Source organism: Alligator sinensis, unplaced genomic scaffold, assembly GCF_000455745.1.
Source record: "Alligator sinensis unplaced genomic scaffold, ASM45574v1 scaffold366_1, whole genome shotgun sequence".
NCBI classification, from domain to species: Eukaryota; Metazoa; Chordata; order Crocodylia; family Alligatoridae; genus Alligator; species Alligator sinensis.
This window is the reverse complement of record NW_005841851.1, coordinates 2,608,771-2,629,908: the sequence shown is the minus strand read 5'-3', so window position 1 is coordinate 2,629,908 and position 21,138 is coordinate 2,608,771. Positions and strand designations below refer to the sequence as shown.

Below are 21,138 nucleotides of genomic sequence, written 5' to 3'. Positions count from 1 at the left end.
GCGACCCACGAGCAACGAACACGACGGTGAGGCGCAGGAGGCCGCCGCGCCCAAATGCTCGGGTCGCCCCGACCCGCCCGCCTCTGCCGGAGCGCACCATTCGCGGGGGAGGGGGGGAAGGAACGCTGCAGCTCCCCCCCTCGCTTCCCCGAAGTGGTTCGCTCCGTTGCCTTAGCAGCTCCCTCAACACACGCCGACGCCGCGTGGAGGTAGGGGGAGGGGGCGCGTCTGCCCCCACATTGCGCCTGCGCCTCGGGAAGGGGGGGCCGAGGTCCGTCCTGCGAGTGGCCCCCAAGGGTGTGGGGGCGGCGTCCTTGGGGTGGCCCTGGGGCCTGGCAAAGCCCCTCTGCAACTCCACCGTCCTGGGCCGTGCAGTGAGACGAGCCCGCCCGGGCTGAGGGGGGAGGTGCATCGTTTGTGGCCCCACGGTGGCTTTGCGGTGCGTTGAGCCGGTGTAACTGACACGCGTCAGGCTGTCCTCATGTCGTGTGTAGCACGACGCGACCCAGTGGCACGTTGTGTCAGGATGGTATTTTGCTATGGGTTAACGCTAACATAAAAATCAGTGCTTTGTGGTCAGATGAATCTGTTTGCAACTATTTTCGTTGCGTTTCTCTTTTTAAATAGCCGACAAAAACAGCTGACTTCAAGCAGGCGAAAAATCTTCCTGCGACACACGAGAGGAAATGTTGATCCGGGTCCGTCACAGTTCGGGCGCCTCGTTAGAGTTAGGGTCTTGCATTTCCTGACCGCGTGATATTTTGTCAGATTTGTATTTGTGTTGCTTTCTGGTGTGTTGTCCTGCTGTGACATGATATATATCGTGATGCTGCACCTTTTCATCTTATGCTCAAAACTTGAGTCCAGGTTATAGCTTATAGTTTCAGTGTCATTTGCCTCACTGAAGTGCATCTAATGCTTCATGACCAACCGAAGGCTGTTCTATGGAGATCCAGTTTCGTTCATGTATCCTACACATTGGGTATGTCTACACATTCATCAATGTGCTGTAGTTACTGCGCATTAAGTTTACGACTTGGCTAACCAAGTACTAAACCAATGCACGTTAACATGGCTTTTTACTGATGCTTACTGTGCAGTAGCCTAATACTACTGCTCACTAGTGTATTAACACGGTTTTTGCCAGGCATGCTACTGTGCAGTGTTATTAGGCTACTGTGCAGTTAGCATCTTGTGTAGACGTGCCTATTTCTTCGATTACTGAGGACAGTAGAGTCCCAGGACAATGCTGCAACAACTTTACAGGATCTTTGTAACATTTCTAGTAATGCTTAGTAGCCATGTTTGGCAGGTGCTTGAGCTACTCAGGTTAAAACAGTTATATTTTGCATTTATTATTTAATTTGTTCCAAATTCTTAGCCAGCGTTATGGAAGCTGGGGTTATATGGGTGCTAAGGTGCATGGCTGACAGCTCAGAAGTTGCAAGTTCAAGCCTGCAACAGAAGTACTCACAGTGGAGCTCTGTCAGATTCCAGTCAATCTGTGAATTCTGCTAAATGCCTTGTAACAGGGACATAAAAGGAAGCCTGTATTGTAAATTACAGCAATGAGGTTTGTAGCAATGATTTCAATCACAAGCACTGAACAGAAGTTGCATTTTGCACATGATGAGGCTCCTTAAAGCACTCTATAGCTGTTAACACAATAAATGTTCACAGCTGCACAGAGAAATGCAAAACTCTAGAGCTCTTGGTTCAGAGATGATACCTCTTATTAGATCAACTAAGAAATCGCAAAAAAAAATCTTTTTCTGCAAGTTTTCAGGCACACATGCCCTTTCTCAGGCTCAGGGAAAACTTAAGATGGTAAAAAGTCATCATAGGTAGAAAATAAACTTCATTTTTGCACAGAGGAAGCTGAAGGTGGAAGTGTGTACCTCTGGGTCCATGAGAGTGTCTCTGTGAGTTGCCCTTTGATGTGCGGATAAAGGTGTAGACACCTGCACAGCACGTTTAAAATGGTCAATCTTGTGAAAATTTAACCCGCATCTGATGAAGTATCAGACAAGGGTGCTTTAAGGCACAGTGCCTTAGGGAACCTATGTACAGGTTCCCTATGAGGGTTAATTTTGGGTGATTCTGCCTGCATCCCATGAGGCTTTGCAGACTGGATTGGTGCTCCTGTGGGAGAGCATCAACCCAGCCCTGCCCCACCCCTGGGGCTGTCACAGAGAGGAGACAGAAAACCTCTGTCTCCTCCCTGTGCAACCTGGTGGGGGCAAGGGGAGAGGGAGCAGAGGGGGAGGGGGAGGGGGGAAGGGAGCCCATGCTACTGCATGTGCCCCACAGCTGCCTCTGTGGAGGACTTGAGGGGAGCTGGGCCAGGCCTGTGCAGCGGGGGGGAGGGGAAGGGGTGTCCCCCTCCACCCACCCAGGCGGTGTCTTGATAGTGGTAACCTCATAGCTGCCATGCCTGGAGCTGGGCGGTAGGGTGCGGAAACAGAGTCCCCCGCCTCGTGGGCCTGGCCCAGCTCCCCCACAGTGGTCCCAGCAGAGGCATTTGGGCAGGGCCTGCAAGACAGAGGTGCTTCGTTTTCTTCCCCTCCCCCTGCAGCTCCAGGCTCAGGAGCCACAAGGCTGCTGATGTCAAGGCGCTTGTGTGGGGGGTAGGGGATGGGAAGAAAGCTGGCCTCGGCTAATCGAGGCAGGCTCCAAGCCCCCCAGCCCCATCCCAACAGGTGTGCCTGTTGGGTTGAATGGTGCTGTAATTCATGGTGCTTTGTGTAAAGTGCCATGAGTTAGAGTGTCTACCTAACAGGCTGCCTGAACTTCTGTGCGCATCTACAGGCAGGGAGGAGTAAGGGACTAATCAACCTCTGGGGGAAAAAATATAGTTCTGTGACTTCAAAGTGAGATAGGACTTCAAGGTAGGATAAATGTGGCAGACATTCCCAGCTGTTGAATAACCAAAGCCTTTTTCTTACAAGTGGCCTTGGTAACCACGAATGCAAGAGAAAAGAAAATACAGCCTATGGTTTCTAACTGGAATGTTTTTCAAAGTTTTCCAGGAGGTATCAGTGACTCTAAACCTTTTGTACAGACATAGTCATGCTTGTTATCACTTTCCACATAATGATTTAAAAATAGCTGATGCTAATTGTTTTTTGATGGTAAGTACAGGAGTGCAGACACCATTTTAAATTGTTTTCCATATAATTTTTTGTACTTCTGGTCTAAATTGCTTAGTAAATGCTGCAGAGAAGTCTCTGAAATAAATTCTTGTTGCTGTTCAAATGGGACTCAATCCAACACCCATTAAAGTGAGTGGGAATCTTTCTGTAGGTTTTAATCGACTTTTGGATTAAATGCCCTCAAGTATCCTTTATTACAATGTGTAGGATGATCTCCCATCTGGAAAGCATATTCCTTTGTCTTCATAGTGGGCACAACTTTTCCAGCAGAATTCAGGGTCCTGAAAATCTTCTGTGCTTTGATGGAATTGGACTGTGGAGAGCTGTGAATGTTTTCTCAGAGGGGAACTCCCCTTAACCTGAGCTCACTGTAGTTCATTGAGGAGGAGAGGAATGTAAGTCCAGATCCTCAGAAGTATTTAGGCGCTTAACTCCCATTGAAATCAGTGGTAGTTAAGTCTGTACACTGGAGTTAGATGCTTCTTTGAGGATGTGGGCCACCACTGTCTCTGGGCTGTGATTATAGTAACCCATGGATCACAGGTCTAGTTGGAAGAGCAGCCAGGGAAGATGCTATAACCTCATCACTATCTCTGTTTAATATCTCAACACAAAACCTTTTTACTAAGGCATTGTCTACAGACTTGCATCATTTTATACCAATTTAAATAAGCCAGTGCAAAATCCAGTGTAGATACTGTTATTTCAGTTTAAAAATAGTTCATGTCAACTTTGCTCAAGTGCATTCTGTGCTTTTCAGCTTTACTTTCAACTTTTCCCTTTCCCCAAAAAAGAAAATAGATTCTTATTTATATTAATGAAAGGTCCTGTTCCACAGTTAAATAAGTGAGAGTAAAGAAAACAGGACTGTGTGTAAAATTAATCATGTGAATAAATCTTTGAGTGACTAGGGTCTTAATGATCTACCATCTGGTAATAACTCCTACTGGATGACACTCCGTATTTGTTGAGTAATGGTAAATTACATTAAAGTTTATGAACTATTTTCTGTAAAAATGGGAAAACTGCAAATGGGAAGCAAAGGTAATTAGAGCCTGGTTCAAGCTGACCTTATCCTAGTTTTGTCGACTGGTGATCAAGCCTGGAAAGATTCCTTTTATTGTTAGCAGGGGTGATTGGATGGAACTGGAATATTACACAGATCCAGGAAAATCTGTCCAGACAGAGTGCTAACCGCATGCCAAAACCTGTTACAGTTGCTTTGTATCTATGAATAAAATTCATACACAGCAAATTCTATATGTGCATTATTAAAATGTCCACACAGCCCCTCTCTGACTAAGCACACGATGAGCAACTACAGTGAGACTCATCTATTGTAGTTCCCTGACTAAACAAGTCACATGTAGCAGGGCTTTATTTTTATTTTTATTTTTTGGATTTGTCACTGCTTATATAATAGCATACTAAGGGCAGGCTAAGAGGTGAAGATTGAGCAGGGCTAAAGACCTCTGGATTCCTAGTAGAGTAGAAGCTGTACATAAGCACATTCTTCAGGAGCAAGGTCATGTGTGGTTATATAGGCAAAGTATGCTTATATCTGAAGTTATCCTGCAGAAACAATGACATGTAATACTCAAGCCATGTGCAGAGCAGTTTAGTTTAATGTTTACTTGTTTTTAGTTACCACATATATATATATATATATATATATGTGCAGTATTATATTTGCAATGTCTGGTGCTTATTTGAATAATATGGCACCCTACCATAAGAGATCACAGATTTATGAGGAGTCTTGAAAATTAGCTCTGCACACTTTTTAGCTGATTGACAAACATATTATCATAGTATTTTACTGTATTATTGCCACTCATATACAGTGTTGGCTGGCTTTGAACAGCATGTTATCATGACAAATAAAGAAACCCATGTGCTTCTATCTGAATAGGGTGTGATTGTATCAGGTGCTCTGCAGCTGGGAAAGATTTGGTTTTTTGATGATATTTTGTCTGTATTCAAACTGTCCTTAGGTGAGACTATAAATGGCTTCAACACTATTTTGGAGGCATCATCAGCTTGTTCAAGTTGCTTATTAGCACACCAGGTTCAAAATCTTCTTAGGTTTTATTATTAGTTCCAGTAACTTTATTGGGACTATGCAAGTGCTTAAAATTAAGCACATGTTTAAATACTGCTTGCTGGGTAGAGCCCAGAGTGGTCAGAAATTTGCACAGTTGTTGCATATTTCATCTTCAGATGCTCACTCTGTCATTCTGACTGAAATTGGAGGGAAGGAGCATTAGAACTTAATTTCTCAAAAAGCACTAAAATCCCATTTTCAAATTAGGTTTCTAAAGATGCTAGGAAGTGTCTAGTTACCTTTTGTTTCTTCCTTGTCCTAATTTTCTTTCCTAAGGTTCAGAGACCGGGAATGTGAACCTCTTTTCCATTTTCCTTCATTTTTTATTTTGCTGAGAGAAATTCAAGCATCAGCTACTAAATATTCTGCTGTACAAGTAGACAGTGCCAACTCTATGAAACTATGGGCCATGTTTGTTCTGTTTACAAATCCATGGCATTCCTTGGACCTGCAGTTGTGCACTGCTGGTAACTGTGCCCTTGTTCTTTTCAGAAGATAGGACTCTGTTCTCAATTAGTGAATAAAATCCCTGTTTGTTTTTCCCTTTTAGGTGGTTTACTTAGTTAGATATGCCTTTAAATTATATTGCTGGTTAATTGCAGTATTTTCAATGTCATTTATGTAGTAATTTAGAAACAAACTCTATTAAATCTGATTCTCTTTTCATTTACACAGGCTTTAATTTGATGGAATTATTTCCTGATCTACGCTGGTGTAGGTAAGCTCAGTATGAGACCTGCTAAGTTTAAGATACCCAAAAGCTGGGAAATTTACAACTGATGCAACTAATCCAAAGTACGTGGGTGGCACACTACAGCAGCATTTCTCAGCCCATGGGTTGCAACCCAGAAGTGGGTCACAAGAATATGGATTGTGAACATACTTTAAAAATGGATCACAAATGTTAAAGATGGATTCTCCTTTAAAGGAGAATAATGTGGGAAACTCTGGCTTTTCCTTTGCAGGCTGGCAGAGTTCCAGCCTGCAAGGATCTGTTTGTGGTGCCCCCCCTGCCCCACACCCTCACCCTGCCCCACACACTGGGGGGCTGGAGCCTGGGGGCAGGGGGCAGTGGGTTGGGAGTGAGGAGCACTGGATCAGGACTGGCCATCAATGTTTACAAATGGGTCCTGGTACAAAAACGTTTGAGAACCACTGACCTAGAGTAAATCTAGGTTGGACAAAACATGTCAGTGTACAATTCTGTGTAGACAGTGGAGTTGGGTAAAATGATGTAATTGGTCATTTCTCTTCTTAGGCCAAGAATTTAAATGTGTGTATATTGGCATCACTCCACTGCAAACAGTGAGAACCACCACTGTACAGCAGTTGACGCCTAGTCTATATGGTAGTATTAAGAACCTGATCCTTGTTATTAGGCCAATGCAAATAGGGAAGTATTTGATTTGTATTCGGATTCGGTCGATTTGGAGGACAGCAGTTCAATTCAGTGATTCGAATCGCTGTCTCCATTGGATTCGACCGAATCCGAATCGGAGATTTGGTGCTGATTTGATGCTGATTCGGAGATTCAGATTGGCCAGGGAGAGGCAGGCACAGCCGGGTGGCTGTAGGTTCTCCTGTGGCTCTTTTGGCTTTGCCTCCCTCTCCCTGGGCGGGGGGGAGCTGTGGGAGAAGCCCCCATGGCTGCCCTGCCCAGCACATCTGCCACCCAGACCCAGCCTCCCAGCACTTTAACAAAAATAATAAAATAAAAGCCCTGCACTCACCATCTGCAACAGTGGCGATTAGGGCCTCTGGGCAGGGTGCTGCACACTCTCTGGGGGCTGGGGCTGAGCTGTGCCGGCCTGTTGGGATATTACTGTGTATGGACATGGGCCTTTACGTCCTGTTGACATTCACTGGCTTCCCTCTTCCAGGGCCAGTGCCAGTCAACAAAATTGGGTCGATCTTCCTCTCTATTATCTCGCCTGCCACAACTTTGATGACCTAATTAATGCGGGTCATCCTGACCCAGTGTTGGCCGTTACTTGCCTGGTGCCTGACCAGGTATACTCAACGAAACAAAACTTCTTGCCATAGGAAGTAAAATTACAGGCAACTTGCCATCCGTCTGGTGGTGCTTCTCCCAGCTGCAGGGGACTCAGATGTAGCCTCTCACTTCCATGGTTCTTTAATCCATGAATGCTTGATCGCTGAAGCTGCGATCAAATGTTTCCTTTTTTTCTTCCTTTTCTTCAGTAATTGATGCCACACCGGCTTAATTGACCGCACACGGCAGCCAATTCATGTGGGAGCGTCGGTTTCCCTTGGGTATGCGAGCTCCTCTGAGCTCTCAAGACCATGCAGGTCTCTTGCCCCATTCCCAGGGACTTCAGTTCTGGGCAGCAGACAGGCACTCACTCTATCTGCATGCCCTGTCACTCTCTCTTACCGTCCCACGTTGTTCCATCTCCCAGGACCGGAAATAACCCTGGGCTGCTTAATAAGCCCAATCCGCTTCACCCAGCAAGGTGATAAAATGGCACCGGGGAAAGTCAGGAGCTCCCATTGGAGTGTGGCCATGCTGCCACGGTTGGGCAAACTCGCCTGGCCAGGGGTCTGCTCTAGGTATGTAAACTTGACCTTTTCACATGACCCCACAGCCTGTGCTATAGCCGGTGAGTGTGGAGCTGTTTGTTTGGGTTTTTTTAAGTGCTGGGAGGCTGGGGTCAGGCAGGGTATGGGGCTAGGGAGGGCAGCCATGGGGGCTTCTCCCACGATTCCCCCCACCCGGGGAGAGGCAGGCACAGCCAGAGGAGCCGTGGGTGAACCTACAGCCACCCAGCTGTGCATGCCTCTCCCTGGCCATCTGAATCTCTGAATCTGTCCAAATCTTTTCCGAATCGATTCGGAGGCTATGGATTTGATTCGGACCTTTTAATGGGTCCCCCAATTCAATTCAGATTTAGAGATTTGGCTGCCAAATCTCGTCAAATCTCCTTTGAATCAAATTGGCGACTGAAGCTTTCCACAGCCCTACTTGTTATCATTTTGGACCAAAATTTTTCCCTGACTTTATAGTAAATTTTAGGTTCCTAATGCTGCAAGACTGGACCCTGATTGTGCCTCTCATATGCATATTGTTCCTGTCAGATAGGTACTGTGAACATCATAGCTCTTATTTTTGTTGTCACCTATTTACTTCTGTGGGGATGTGATTTACCCAATATAATGATATCCTAATGATACTTTTGTTAGGTAAATTTCCATCTCTTAAAGTAGGTTGACACATTTTTTAAATGTAATTATGTTAAATGAACCAAACCTATTGTAAACATCTGCTTTCTTTTCAATTGTCATAAATAGCTTTCTGAGTATAATTATATTTTTGAACATTAATAAAATGAATTAATGTGTAAAACCTGACACCTCTCATAAAAGTAGCAGTTCCAGTCACTGGGTATAATGTGTTTAGAAGTAGTACATTATTATTCACCTCATTATGATAAGAAAATAATTTGTAAATGGCCTTTTATATCTTTTTATGAGATCTGTTGAGAACCAGATTCAATCAAAATATATAACTACTAATGAATTGTTTAATCATACCCAGCTCTTTCACCTATACATCATATCTGCTTGATTAAATGTGACTGATTCATCTCAAAACATGAGGGAGTGGAAATATTCAAGCACTAAATACTAATTTATGTTCTTCAGGGGCTAAGTTCTGTTAAAAGAATTATCAGTATGGAAGGTATTCAACTCTCTGATAGTGGTGAAGAGGAACAGACATCTGTTTCATCATTTCAGGAAGAAGAAAAAGATGACATAACAGGTCAGCTCTGTATTGTGGAGCAACACTGCAGAAGCTAGTCTTTGCAATATTTTGCTTATTTACAGACACTGACTCTGTCTCTGAGGCAGTACAATATGATAAAATCCACACAACAGATTTGAGACTAAATGGTTATCTCAGTTACATTGATATAATCAAAAGTAACTCCACTGGCTCCAGTAAGGATCTTCAAGGTTTACTGTTACAGGTGTACCTGATCAGCATCTAGTCTATGATTTCTGTGATGGCTTAGGAAGGCATCCCCCTATCCCTACTTACAGTCATAGAGTCATAGAAAGTTAGGGTTGGAAGGGACCTCAGGAGGTCATCTAGTCTAACTCCCTGCTCAAAGCAGGACCAATTTTGGTCCAGTCCAAAACTCCAATTTGTCAAGGTCTCTCTGAATCCTAGATCTATCCTCCAGCATATCTACTACTCCCTGCAGCTTGGTGTCATCTGGAAGCTTGCTGAGGGTGCCCTCTATGTCATCTTCCAGATCGTTGATGAAGATATTGAACAAAACTAGCCTTAGGACCAACCCCTGGGGCACTCCGCTTAATATTGGCTACCATCTAGACATTGAGCCATTGATTGCTACCCTCTAGCCTGATGATCCAGCCAGTTTTCTAACCACCTTACAGTCCATTTATCTAACCCATACTTCCTTAGCTTGCTTACATGGAAGTTGTGGGAAGCCATATCCTTGAGGACTTGCTCCATGATCCTTTCAGGGACTATGGTGAGGCTGACTGGTCTGTAGTTCCCTGAATCCTACTTCTTCCCTTTCTTAAAGATGGGCACTGTACTTCTGAAGTCAAACTCTTGCTCAGAGCGGTTAATCCACACTGTTGACTGTGTAGTTCTGTAATATTATTCAAAGAATGTTTGCAGTTATTTCACGAGATGCACTCGGCTTTACTGTTGTCCTTCCCTATTATCTATTATTACTCATAGATCGTGCTGAATAGTGTCTCCAGAGTGAAAAGTTTTTAGGCCAGCATTTTATTTTTTTCTCATCCTAGCACAAAGTGACCACACAAATGTTTAGTGAGAATGTATTATATTATTCTATTATTGTTGCTGCAATAAATGCAGAGCAGGACAAATTAGTATATGATGAATGGTACTCTTTTTTTTGCAATGTCAGTCAAAAATCTATGAATGAACTATAAGTGTTATATTTCATTTGGCTAATGCAGATTTCCTTTTTATAGCACTTCTACTTGATTGTCAGTGAGCATGTCTATATGTGCTATTCATGCTATAAAGCTTACTGCGCAGTAAAATACTGTGCAGTAAGCCTTCCCTGAGAGCAGATCTGCTCCTAACGGGAACAGGTGTGTACAGAGCTGTGCCTACATTGCTCTGCCCCCCTACAGCAGCCAGGGGGAGCTCCAGGTTCCCCCTGGGTGCTAGCCTGGAGGGATGGCAGGGAGCATGGAACCAGTTTCCATATGGAAGGGGACAGGAGAGCTCTTCTGGCTGCAGCAATAGCTGTCTCCTTGCCCCATACACATCAGGAGGGGTCTTGATGTGCACAGGGCTGGGAGACAGTGCCTCTGCAGAGCAATCCCAGCCTCCTGCACCTGGGGACAAACCCCATGCTCAGCAGGGCTTCCCAGCACAGCCAATCACTGGCCAGGAGCTGTCCCATTTCTGGGGCAGCTCCCAGCCAGCCCTGGGCTGGGCAGGATTGCCCCATGCAACCTGGGGCTGGATGGGAGCTGTCCTGCTTCTAGGATAGCTGCTAGTCAGCCACAGGCTGAGCAGAAACTTTCCCACAGAGCCTACTGGCTAGGATCTATCCCAGAAGTGGGACAGCTCCTGGCCAGCCTCCAGCTGTGTGGGGAAGCAGAGAGCTCCATAGTTCTGGCACTGCTTAGTTTCCTGTTCCCATGGGGAGCAGAGAACTGAGCAGTGCTGGGATAGGGATGGGGATGGAGGTTGCGGGGGGAAGGCAGAGAACTACCCCGTCCTGGTGTTGCTTGACTCTGCTCCTCAGGGAGCTGGGAGCTGAGCAGCTCCAGGACTGGGGGACTTCTCCATCCTCTGTGGCCCATCTAGTGCTGGGGCTGACCAAGAGCAAATTTGCTCCTGGTCAGTATCTACACAAGCGCTACTGCTCAGTATCTACTGCGCAGTTAGTTTACTATCTGTATTTACAGGTAGTAGCTAACTGCACAGTAGACTAATTTACTGTGCAGTAAAATGGTGCACATGTGTAGATGGTGATGCTTTACTGCACAGTAGATTAGTCTACTGTGGAGTAAAGCATCTCATGTAGAAACACTCAGTGACAGCTTTGCAATGAAGGTAGGGAATTTTTGTCTATTTCAGTCTCCAGGTGTAAAGTTGCCTTCATGTATATTTTGTGACAAGAAGTTTTTTATTAGGTATAGCAATAAAGCTTTTTAAATGTCATTTCCTTGCCACTTGTCATGTTTTGGCTTGACATAAAAGGTACCAGAGCTTTACATTTTAATGCTGAAAGACTCTTTATTAAACAGTTATTTTGCTCTCTGTTAGAACAAAAGCTTAGGGAAGAGCCAGAAGATGATGATAAAACCAGAAGCAAGGAAAATTCTAAAGGAGTTGGAGGAGACTTTGATTATAGCAGGTGAATAGTTTGTATCTTGTGTCATAACCCATATTAGTAGTTTCTCATTTGGAATTGATTTACAATTTGAAGGGAAGATGTACTTAATACAATTTCACTAATGCACTGCACTTTTCTCTTATAGGAAGTAATAGTTTAAGCCTTTGTATAGGGAAAATAAACAAAGGTTTTTTGGAATGGAAACCATGCTGCAATGGTATAATTATATCAAACACTGGGTTGCATCTAACTTGCAGGCACTAAGCCCAGTGAATTCATTGAGTTCTATATTAACTGATTCTTGCTTGTGCAAGGACCACAGGGTTGGGTCATGTGTTTTAGTAAATGAATTAGCACAAGGCTGACAAGGCTGCATGATATTAGACTAATGTATCTTTGGGTTTACAAATAGGGAGTACATCGATTTTAGTGTATCACTTTAATCTCTGGAGAACTAGGGTTAAATCTGACACACGTCACGTGTTAAAATGAATTTTTTTATTTAAGCATAGCCTGAAATGGATGATAAAAGAAAATGATAGACCAAATGGATAACATTTACATATTTAAATAACTGTTCTTTTTTAAACCTTGTCCTATGGTTAATCATATGTGATGATGAAAATCTTTTTTTCTGTTTTTAAATCTAAAGGGAAGGCTTGGAACATTATGTGAGCAATGTTAATAATAATAATAACAATAAGACCATGAAATATGCAGACAGAGTTTCGATATTAACCCTGCGCAGAAACATAAACCAGCTTGACAACCTGTCCAAAGAAAAGGATATTATGATTCAAAAAACCAGGTTAGTGTTTAGGCATGAGGTTAGGCAATCACAACAACAGAGATATATCATTGTCTTTGTTTTGTTTTTCCAAACAGAAATAAAATTCTTGCTGTCATGCATGATATAAATATTATCTTAATTTCTGTTACTAGTTATTTGATTCTTGCTTACAAAATACCTTTGGCTGTTATGAATACAATTAGAATTTTGCCTAGGAACCCCTAAGTGATCAGGAGAGATTAAACATTTTTAAAGGGAACCATTTTTTCACCTATCCTTTTATTTTGATAGTTTCTCCATTCTTGGCCTTGGATAATATTGTTTGAATGTCATTAATATTTTTAAATGAATTAAAAATGAATCACTCTTTTAAAAAACTAAGAAATAGCTAAATGAAATGGCTGACATGCTTTTTTGGCAGGATAAAGCCAGTCCCCTGAGAGTTGAAAGATGTTAAACAAGTCATTATACTGGCTTTACATAGCCAAAGAAGCATGTCACTCATTTTATTTTGCAGTTTCTTACCTTCTTTTTTAAAATGAACTTAAAACTGATTTTTAGTAGACTCTTCAAACTGTAACTAGAGTCTCTGACATGACCTGAAGGTCTTAATTACCAAAAAAATGTACTGCTTATATTTTTGTCGATTGTATAAAAAAAAAAAAAAAAAAAAAGACATGTTCAGAATAACATTTAAAAATAAATAAGCTAGGGGAAAAGATTAGCTTAATCTTTTCTTGGGAACGTTTGTAGGACTCAGGAAAAAGATGTGCTTATCCGTAGCTACCCACTCTCCTTCACATGACAGACTCTGCCCCCATAGAATGCGTTCAATGGGACTTCTGAATAGAGGGAAAAAAAGACAGTGGAAGTACCTCATAATATATCTCTTTTTACTAGAACTAGGAGGGTCTACGTCACACAAGGGGTGGGAGAAGTGGAAGGCGAATTCCAGTTTGGGATTTGTTTCATTTGGTTTGTCATAGTTCAGCAGATTATTCCAGACTATACAGAAGAAGTGAATTTTCAGATAATTTAATGCCATGGAGAAAAGAAAACTGACAAATTACAATAAAAACAGCTAATTGGAATACTCCTGAATATCATTGATTTTTTTTAAAAAAAATTATATGCGACTGCAAAGTGAATGCTTTTAAAAAAAATACCATTTCTGTGAATTTAATGAATGAAAGGTGGTTTTGAATAATAAGATGCTGTAACTTAGTATTATTTTTTTTCTAATATATTTTGGGGAACTATTTTGGCAAATGAGTGTAAATCTGCAACACTCAATATTTCTAGGCATTTCCTGCTATTTCCTGGCATACTCATTATCCTCGCAATGTGCGTACTCAGGACGTCAGCCTATGTCCTTCCAATTGTGTAATCAGCTTGGAGTGGCAGGAAGTTGATGGCTGGGGGTATAAAGGCTAACAGCTGTTTTCAACACTTTTTTCATCATAAGCTAAAGCTAATTATTATCTTTGCATCTGCCTTAAAAGAGGCTTTTATTGGAAAATACCCATGTCATTTTAAAACTGGAAGTCCTATTTACAACAGAAATTAAAGCTTTGCTATGTATAACCAATTTTAGAGTGACATGCTGTGAATGATTTCCCTTGTCAATTGCTATTATGTTGCAGAGCAATGATCACAGTCCTTATATTTCCTTAGCAAATGTAATCCTGTTAACAGTTAATCAGGATGACTGGATAGTTTAGGTTCATGCAAACATATAAAGGAGTGACCAAGAGTCTACATCTGATAAGTGATAATCTGTGAGAAAAGAATTGGTGTCTCTGGTGGGATTAATTCTACATAAAATATTAATAGCATAACTGTAGAGAATTAATTCCCTGTATTATCAGCCTTGGAGCCCGGGAACAGCCTACTACAGTATCGCATGCTGAATTTCTTTCCTTTAGAATTTAAGGCAGAGTGGCAAAGTGGTGTGCAAAAACCTGCATTGTTTCTTCTTGTGCTACATTTGAAATGTCTCATGTTTGCCAATCAGGAAGTTTCTGGATCTGTCCTAGACCTTACTGAGGTCAATGGAAATAATCCCATTGATTTCAGCATTTCTGGATCAGACCTTAAATGAAGCATAAAACACCCTTAGGTTCTGATCATGTCTGTGCTCAGAGTAGTATAACTAATGCAGGTGACCAGGGCAGCAGCCCCAGGCACCAACTTGGAGGCAGGGGAAAAAAATAACAGCTGCTGCTGCCAGCCGGATGCATTACTGGCACCCAGGAACCACCACTGCCCCTGGTGACATGGCTGCCCTGGCCACAAAACTACCCTGTTTCACTTCTGTAGAGTAAACTAATTACATAGGTAGGTTCGTTGAAATTAATGATTATGCATGTGCTCAAAGTTAAGCATGTATGCCAAAGCTAAAAGTTTAAAAAAAGAACAAAAGAAAAGTATAAATATGCTGGAAGAGGCTAAACTTTTTTAAAAACACTTTATGGTGTCATTTATTGGATGAAACTAGAACTCTGAATGAAACTGGAATGAATTGGGAGTAAGGGGAGAGGTTTTCCTAGTGAAAATACTTTGAAGATAACAAACATCTTTAAAGAAACTTATTATTGAATTCTGAAATATCAGAGAAAAGGGGGGAGGTAGTGGGAGGAAATCCCAGTTACATTCCTTAAAAGAAAAGCTTCAGTGGAAGCACTGGGGAATTTACAAAATAGTTGTTTGCTTGTTTCAGAGAGGAGCTCAGTGCCTGCCATCTACGGATCAAAATACTCACAAAGCAACGAGAGAGTGTAGAGACCAAAATAGAAAAAGAGAAGAAGGCTGGAAATGCGTAAGTAGAGAGTGTTTCTGCCTGCCACAGATTACTGGCATCCTCTTTGTTGATATGTGTGAAGGCAATGAGGTAATAAGATAAAGTTTGCTACCTTTTCAAGTTGCTACTGAAAGTGTCTGATATTGTAAACAGTTGTGAATCAAATGAGCAATGTTTAATACTCAGTAATTAAAAGTCATTGCTGTTCTAATGTTAAAAGGCAAAACTGCATTATCTCAGTAGACCATGCTGTGTGGCAAGGAGCTTTGCAGTCATGGTGAGCTGGAGAACAGGCCAGGTACATTAGTTCCTATACTGGTGAACACTGAATGATGCAATCACTCTCTAGGTAACTTGTTATTCACACCTGTCAGTCCTTCTATTTGAAATACCGAGTGGCAATGCAGGTGCTTGGATAAAAGGTTGATTTCTTAAATGTCCTAGGTAAGATGCTACTAGGGCAATTGCAGTGGAGGAAAAAGGGGAACTGGTGACTAAAGGAACACGTCATGACAGCAGATATTAGATCTAATTCTTTGTATTTGGATGACAGAGAGCATGGAATATTGATTCTGACTTATGTGACCTCAAGCAGATTGCTCTGTTTTCCCTGATGCATTGGTAAGGAGGTAGTTGAAAGCAGGGGTATGAGGTGCGACTAACCTTTGTAAATCAGTTTGAGATCCTTGGTAAGGGGTGTGGTAGAAAAACCAGCAAAACCAAGGAGGTGATTCTTCCACTGTACTCAGCACTGGTGAGACCGCAGCTGGAGTACTGTGTCCAGTTCTGGGCACCTTTAACAAGGATGTGGACAAGCTTGAGAGAGTCCAAAGAAGAGCCAGCCATATGATCAGTCTTACACGGCAAGCCATATGAGGAAAGGCTGAGGGGCCTGGGACTCTTCAGCCTGAGGAAAAGTAGGCTGAGAGGAGACCTGGTAGCAGCTTACTGCTACACTAGGGGAGTACATCAAGGGCTCGGTGAGCAACTGTTCACCAGGGCACCCAAGGGGAAAACCAGGAGTAATGGCTACAAACTCCTGGAAGAGCGACTCAGGCTCAATATTAGGAAAAACTTCTTCACAGTCAGGGTGTGCAGACTGTGGAGTAAGCTTCCTCCAGAGGTGGTGCAATCGCCTACCCTGGAAATCTTTAAGAGGAGACTAGACAGTCACCTTGCTGGGCTCACCTGGCCCCCAGTTCTCTTTCCTGCTTGGTGCAGGGGGCTGGACCCGATGATCTTCCGAGGTCCCTTCCAACCTCACAATCTATGAATCTATGAAAACTTTCCAACACTTTTGAGAACAACAAAAGCCAAAGTGTAGAAGTTTTATATTACTCCTAGCACTGTGACCTGAGTTAAAAAATCAAATTCAGTCTAGGCCTTGTCAAGAAAGGTAAATGTTTGGGGTAGTGGTGGGAGAAGGGTGTTGGAACCAAGGTTTTAGTGTCCATGATTATGTCTAATTATACTAATATATATGTATCAGTTTTGTTATATTAGTTGTAAATATGCTTACCACCAAAATAATAATAATTTAGCTTTCACCAAATGTGATCTCATTTGTCACTATAGCACTCTTTTTTGTTCTATTATAAAATATTTATATATTTATTTATTTATGTAATGTAATATATATTAGATGCCATATATGATATATTTATATGTATATTATATATAATATGTAATATAATATCTATATTTGCCAATACAATCCTGTTTTTTTTGTTCTACTATATATAATATATTATATAATACAATATAGTCCACCAAAACAACTCCACCAACTTCAAAAACAATCCTCAAACAGTTATTAAAGTAAGGTGTTCCCCTACAAAACAGCTCAAAGAGATTGTTGGTCTCTTGTTAACTAGTCTGATTTTTAATTGGGAGGTGGGTGGTTAGATGATACGATTTTTTTAGTCACATTTTTGCTCAGGGGTTTAATTAAAGTTCATACTTTCTTTCAAAATAACTGCCAACAATTATAACGATACAATAAAGTATACTCAGGGCAGCCAATATCTCTTGTGTTGGGTGTACAACAGCTGAAACAATGGGATACTGGTCTACAACTGAATCTCCTGAGCACTAAGGGATACATCTATAAAAGATGTTTACTGCTCAGTTGACTAATTAGCTGCACAGCAAATATCTTGGTGCCTACATGTGTGCTCCTATTAGGTTGCAGTAAACTAATTTACTCCTTAACAGGATAGTAGATTTAGTAGATTTCATAGACATTAGGGGCTGGAAGGGACCTCACGAGATCATTGAGTCCAGCTCCTCTGCCAGAGGCAGGAAGTCTGCTGGGGTCAAATGATCCCAGCAAGATATGCATCCAAATGCTTTTTGAATGAGTCTAGAGTAGGTGCTTGCATCACCTCTGTGGAGAGTCTGTTCCAGATCCTGGACACTTGGACTGTAAAGAAGTTTTTTGTTATGTCCAGTCTAAATCGGCCTTCTAGAAGTTTGTGGCCATTAGACCTAGTTATTAGGGCTGTGCAAAATTTCGAATGGCGTTTCACTCATTTTGGTGGTGTTTCGAGTGTTTCAATGCTCAAAATTCTGAATCCAAAACAAAATGGGAGACATGTCGAAACATTCAAAACGAAACGAAACAAGTGAAAATGTTTTGAAGATGTTTTGAACCTGGGCTTGTTAAAGTTTCTAAACATTTCAAATTTCGAAGCTGGGATTGCCTGCAGGGAAAGAGAAAGTAAGGAGAGGGAGGGGCAAGAGGGGGGAACAGACTGACATCTGTAGCTAGCTAGCGTCTGCCAACTGTCCCTGAGGTTCCTTTCAATCCCAGTGCTCTGGGGGAGGGACCTAAAAAGTTTAAAAACAGCATATAAGCCTGTTTAAAAACAGTGCCTAAGCTGTCAGCCTTTGTCAACCTGTCTCTTGCCAGAGAGCAGCATCTGAAAGGCACTGACTGACTGCTTCCTAGCTGCTACTGTCTAGCTAGGGAGTGTGTCTTCTATTTGCAAAGGATTGGATAGGATACAGCTTACACTGACAGTTTAGCTATATGAGCCTAACTTCAATACTAGTATTGTTATCCCTGTATCATTTCTTTTTTTCCCTATATCCATTCCTTTGAAATTATTCTTTTCTTTTTTTTTACTTGAAGAAAAAGAAATCTGTGTTTTGCCTGATAGTGGGATCGCTGGGCTGGAAGGGACCTCGGATGATCAAGGTCAAATGGTCACAACCAAGGTCAAATGGTCACAGACTCCTCCAAGACCATTTCAGGCTGGACATAAGGAAGAACTTCTTTACTGTCCGAGCCCCCAAGGCCTAGAACAGACTGCTCCAGAGGTGGTGCAAGCACCTACTCTGGACTCCTTTAAGAGACATTTGGACATTTATCTTGCTGGGATCTTTTGACACCAGCTGACTTCCTGCCCCTGGGGCAGGGGGCTGGACTCTGATCTTCTGAGGTCCCTTCCAGCCCTAATGTCTATGAAATCTATTAAATCATTTTGAGGTGGCAGATGATCCCACGTATGCTACCTGCCTGCACTGCCAAGCTGAAAACAGCCAGGCCAAGGAAGCAAAACGTATGAGCATCGCAGGGATGCTAATGCATCTTCGCAGGCACCACCCACTTCCGGTACACTTCTGGGTTTGCTGCCAAGCATGTGGAGGGCTCCCCTGCACTCCTGATGCTCCATGCACCCCAGCATCTCAGCACTCACGAGCCCCTGCTACCTAGAAGTATGTAGAAAAAACATTTAAAGCTGTGTCTATGTCCGAATCTCCAAATCTTTCTGAATCTCTCCAAATTGATTCAGAGGCTTCCGATTCAATTTGGAGAGATTAAAGGGTCCTCTGATTTGATTCGCATTCGGAGGTTCAGCCACCAAATCAGGCCGAATTTCTGTGGAATCGAATCAGAGACCGAAACTTCACACATCCCTACTGGTGAACAACTTTTCTCCCAGATCCTGGTGCATCCCCCTTTATATACTTATAGGCTGCCACTATAGTACTTGTAAAAACTCCGCAGCAACACACATGTAGATGCTGCCTGGCTGGCTGGGGCATATGGGTGCTTCAGTGCAGGGGTTGCCTGCTGGCTAGCCTGCACTGAAGCTCCCTAGTGCCCCAGCCAGCTTCTCTGTAGCATATTGTGGGCTGGCAGGCTGAGTCCCTCCCAGCTGGGGCTGCTCCACCTGGGCTCTGTATAGAAGTGCAGTTCCCTGCTTTTACTCATGGCATTTTACAGCAAGTGCCATGAGTTAGACTGATCCTTGGCTCCACATGGGCTCCATTTGCTGCACCCGCATAAATTGTGCAGCTTATTGCTCTGGAGTTAATTGCTCCTGGCTACACGGTCAAACCTGGGTGCACCTGGGATCAATTTACTCTGGAGCAATAAACTCCACAGTTTATTCAGGTGCTGTAATTACACATGTAGACACACCCAAGATGACACAAATAAATCCAGGAAAAGCAAATATGGAAAATTCATCCATAACAAACATCCATAGCATAGAGTGTCATCATCACTTTATAAACAATATATATGCTGTACCTGAAACAGTTGTATTAGAGTATATCACAAATGCTTTCTTCAGTGAATGTTTAGTTGTTTGCCGTACACAAATACAGCCCATAGAGTTTTACAATCTAATCCACAGATTTTACTTTGGATATAAAGCTCTTAGAAACTGCAATGTGCTGCCTTGAGGTGTGGACAAAAGTGGCAATTTTCACCTTATCTGGCCCTGGAAAGCACTCTACAGCTGTGACCTAACACAAATGCCTACAGAGCGTTTTAAATGGGTTACATGAGGGTTCAGATGAAGGCACTCCGAAGTGGAGCGCCTTCATTCACTTGTGTCTGTGCATGCCTGGAGCAGGGCTGGGTTGATGCAGCCCAGCTCTGCTCCTGGTTCTATTTTCAAAGTGGGAGGGGGGGGAAGGGAGTGTAGGGAGCTTGTTCTGGGGGTTGCCCAGCCAGCACTGGAGGGTGGGATAGGTGGGGGGATCTAGCCCATCCCCTCCCCACTCCAGTGCAGGCTGGAGAAACCCCAGAATGGACCTCCCTCCCCTGCCTTCTCCCCTTCCCATCCTGAGACAGCACCAGGGGCCAAAGGGAGGTGGTGGTGGTGGGTGGGGGTTGGCAGAGCTAGGGGAAGAGGCTGCAGAGATACAGCTGCTGTCCCTGAATCAGCTCCAAATTGGAGCTCAATCCCCCACACTCCCAACCCAACAGCTAACATCTGTTGGATTGGAAGGATCAGTCTAACTCATGGCACTTTACACAAAGTGCCATGAGTTAGACCAGGGAATTGCACTTCTGTATGTGCCTCATGCCTGAGTAAGCCTTTCATATGGAGTATTACGTGCTAGATGGTATTGTAGTTTTCATAGATACACCTTGATATTTAAAACAGCTTGAAACATAGAGGTAACAGTACTCTGTGTTTTTGCACGTTTGTTATCATAGCCCTCATCTGTAAATTGAGAGCCACTGACATGAAGCCTATACTGAAAATATAATCATCCAGAGAATGTATTATTGTTTCTGTATTCTTTAAGTTGAACTGTGTTTTCCAACTCCTGGCACGCTCCCTTAGCCACTTTATTCATTTCATATGTTGGAGGCCTGTCTCATTTTTACCCCTTTCCCAAAGGATGGGGTACTATAGTGACTGACAGTCTTGGATAAATAGAATGTAGATTTTAGAAATATATGTGCTACAATACAAACAAAATCAGCTTAATTTATGTAGGCAGTTCTGTTTATATTATGTCCCTTCAAGCCAGTTGATTTAGTATTACCAGTTGACACTAGAAGTATGTTACAGATGCTAGAAGTACGCTACAAGTGCTTTGTGGGTTGTAGCTTTGCTGCTCTGATAACTGTTATGACAGGGGGTTTGTACTTGTATTTTTCTCATTGT

At 42.7% G+C, this 21,138-nt stretch overlaps 1 protein-coding gene across 7 annotated transcripts in view; it reads left to right on the top strand.

The window, feature by feature from the left end:
• The first annotated feature begins 177 nt into the window (after positions 1 to 177).
• CFAP74 (cilia and flagella associated protein 74) overlaps positions 178 to 21,138 on the top strand; it is a 119,001-nt gene continuing 98,040 nt past the window's right edge. For 4 of the 7 annotated variants that reach the window (XM_025211676.1, XM_025211682.1, XM_006016243.1 and 1 more), the window contains exons 1-6: positions 178 to 209; positions 5,932 to 5,974; positions 8,920 to 9,037; positions 11,564 to 11,654; positions 12,286 to 12,441; positions 15,143 to 15,241. In XM_025211676.1, coding sequence (XP_025067461.1) covers positions 8,950 to 9,037; positions 11,564 to 11,654; positions 12,286 to 12,441; positions 15,143 to 15,241 — 434 coding nt within the window. In that variant the 5' untranslated portion in view covers positions 178 to 209; positions 5,932 to 5,974; positions 8,920 to 8,949. Of the gene's footprint in view, positions 210 to 247; positions 440 to 5,931; positions 5,975 to 8,919; positions 9,038 to 11,563; positions 11,655 to 12,285; positions 12,442 to 15,142; positions 15,242 to 21,138 lie in introns of those variants that run through there. The other 3 variants (XM_025211669.1, XM_025211690.1, XM_025211686.1) reach the window with 3 other exon arrangements.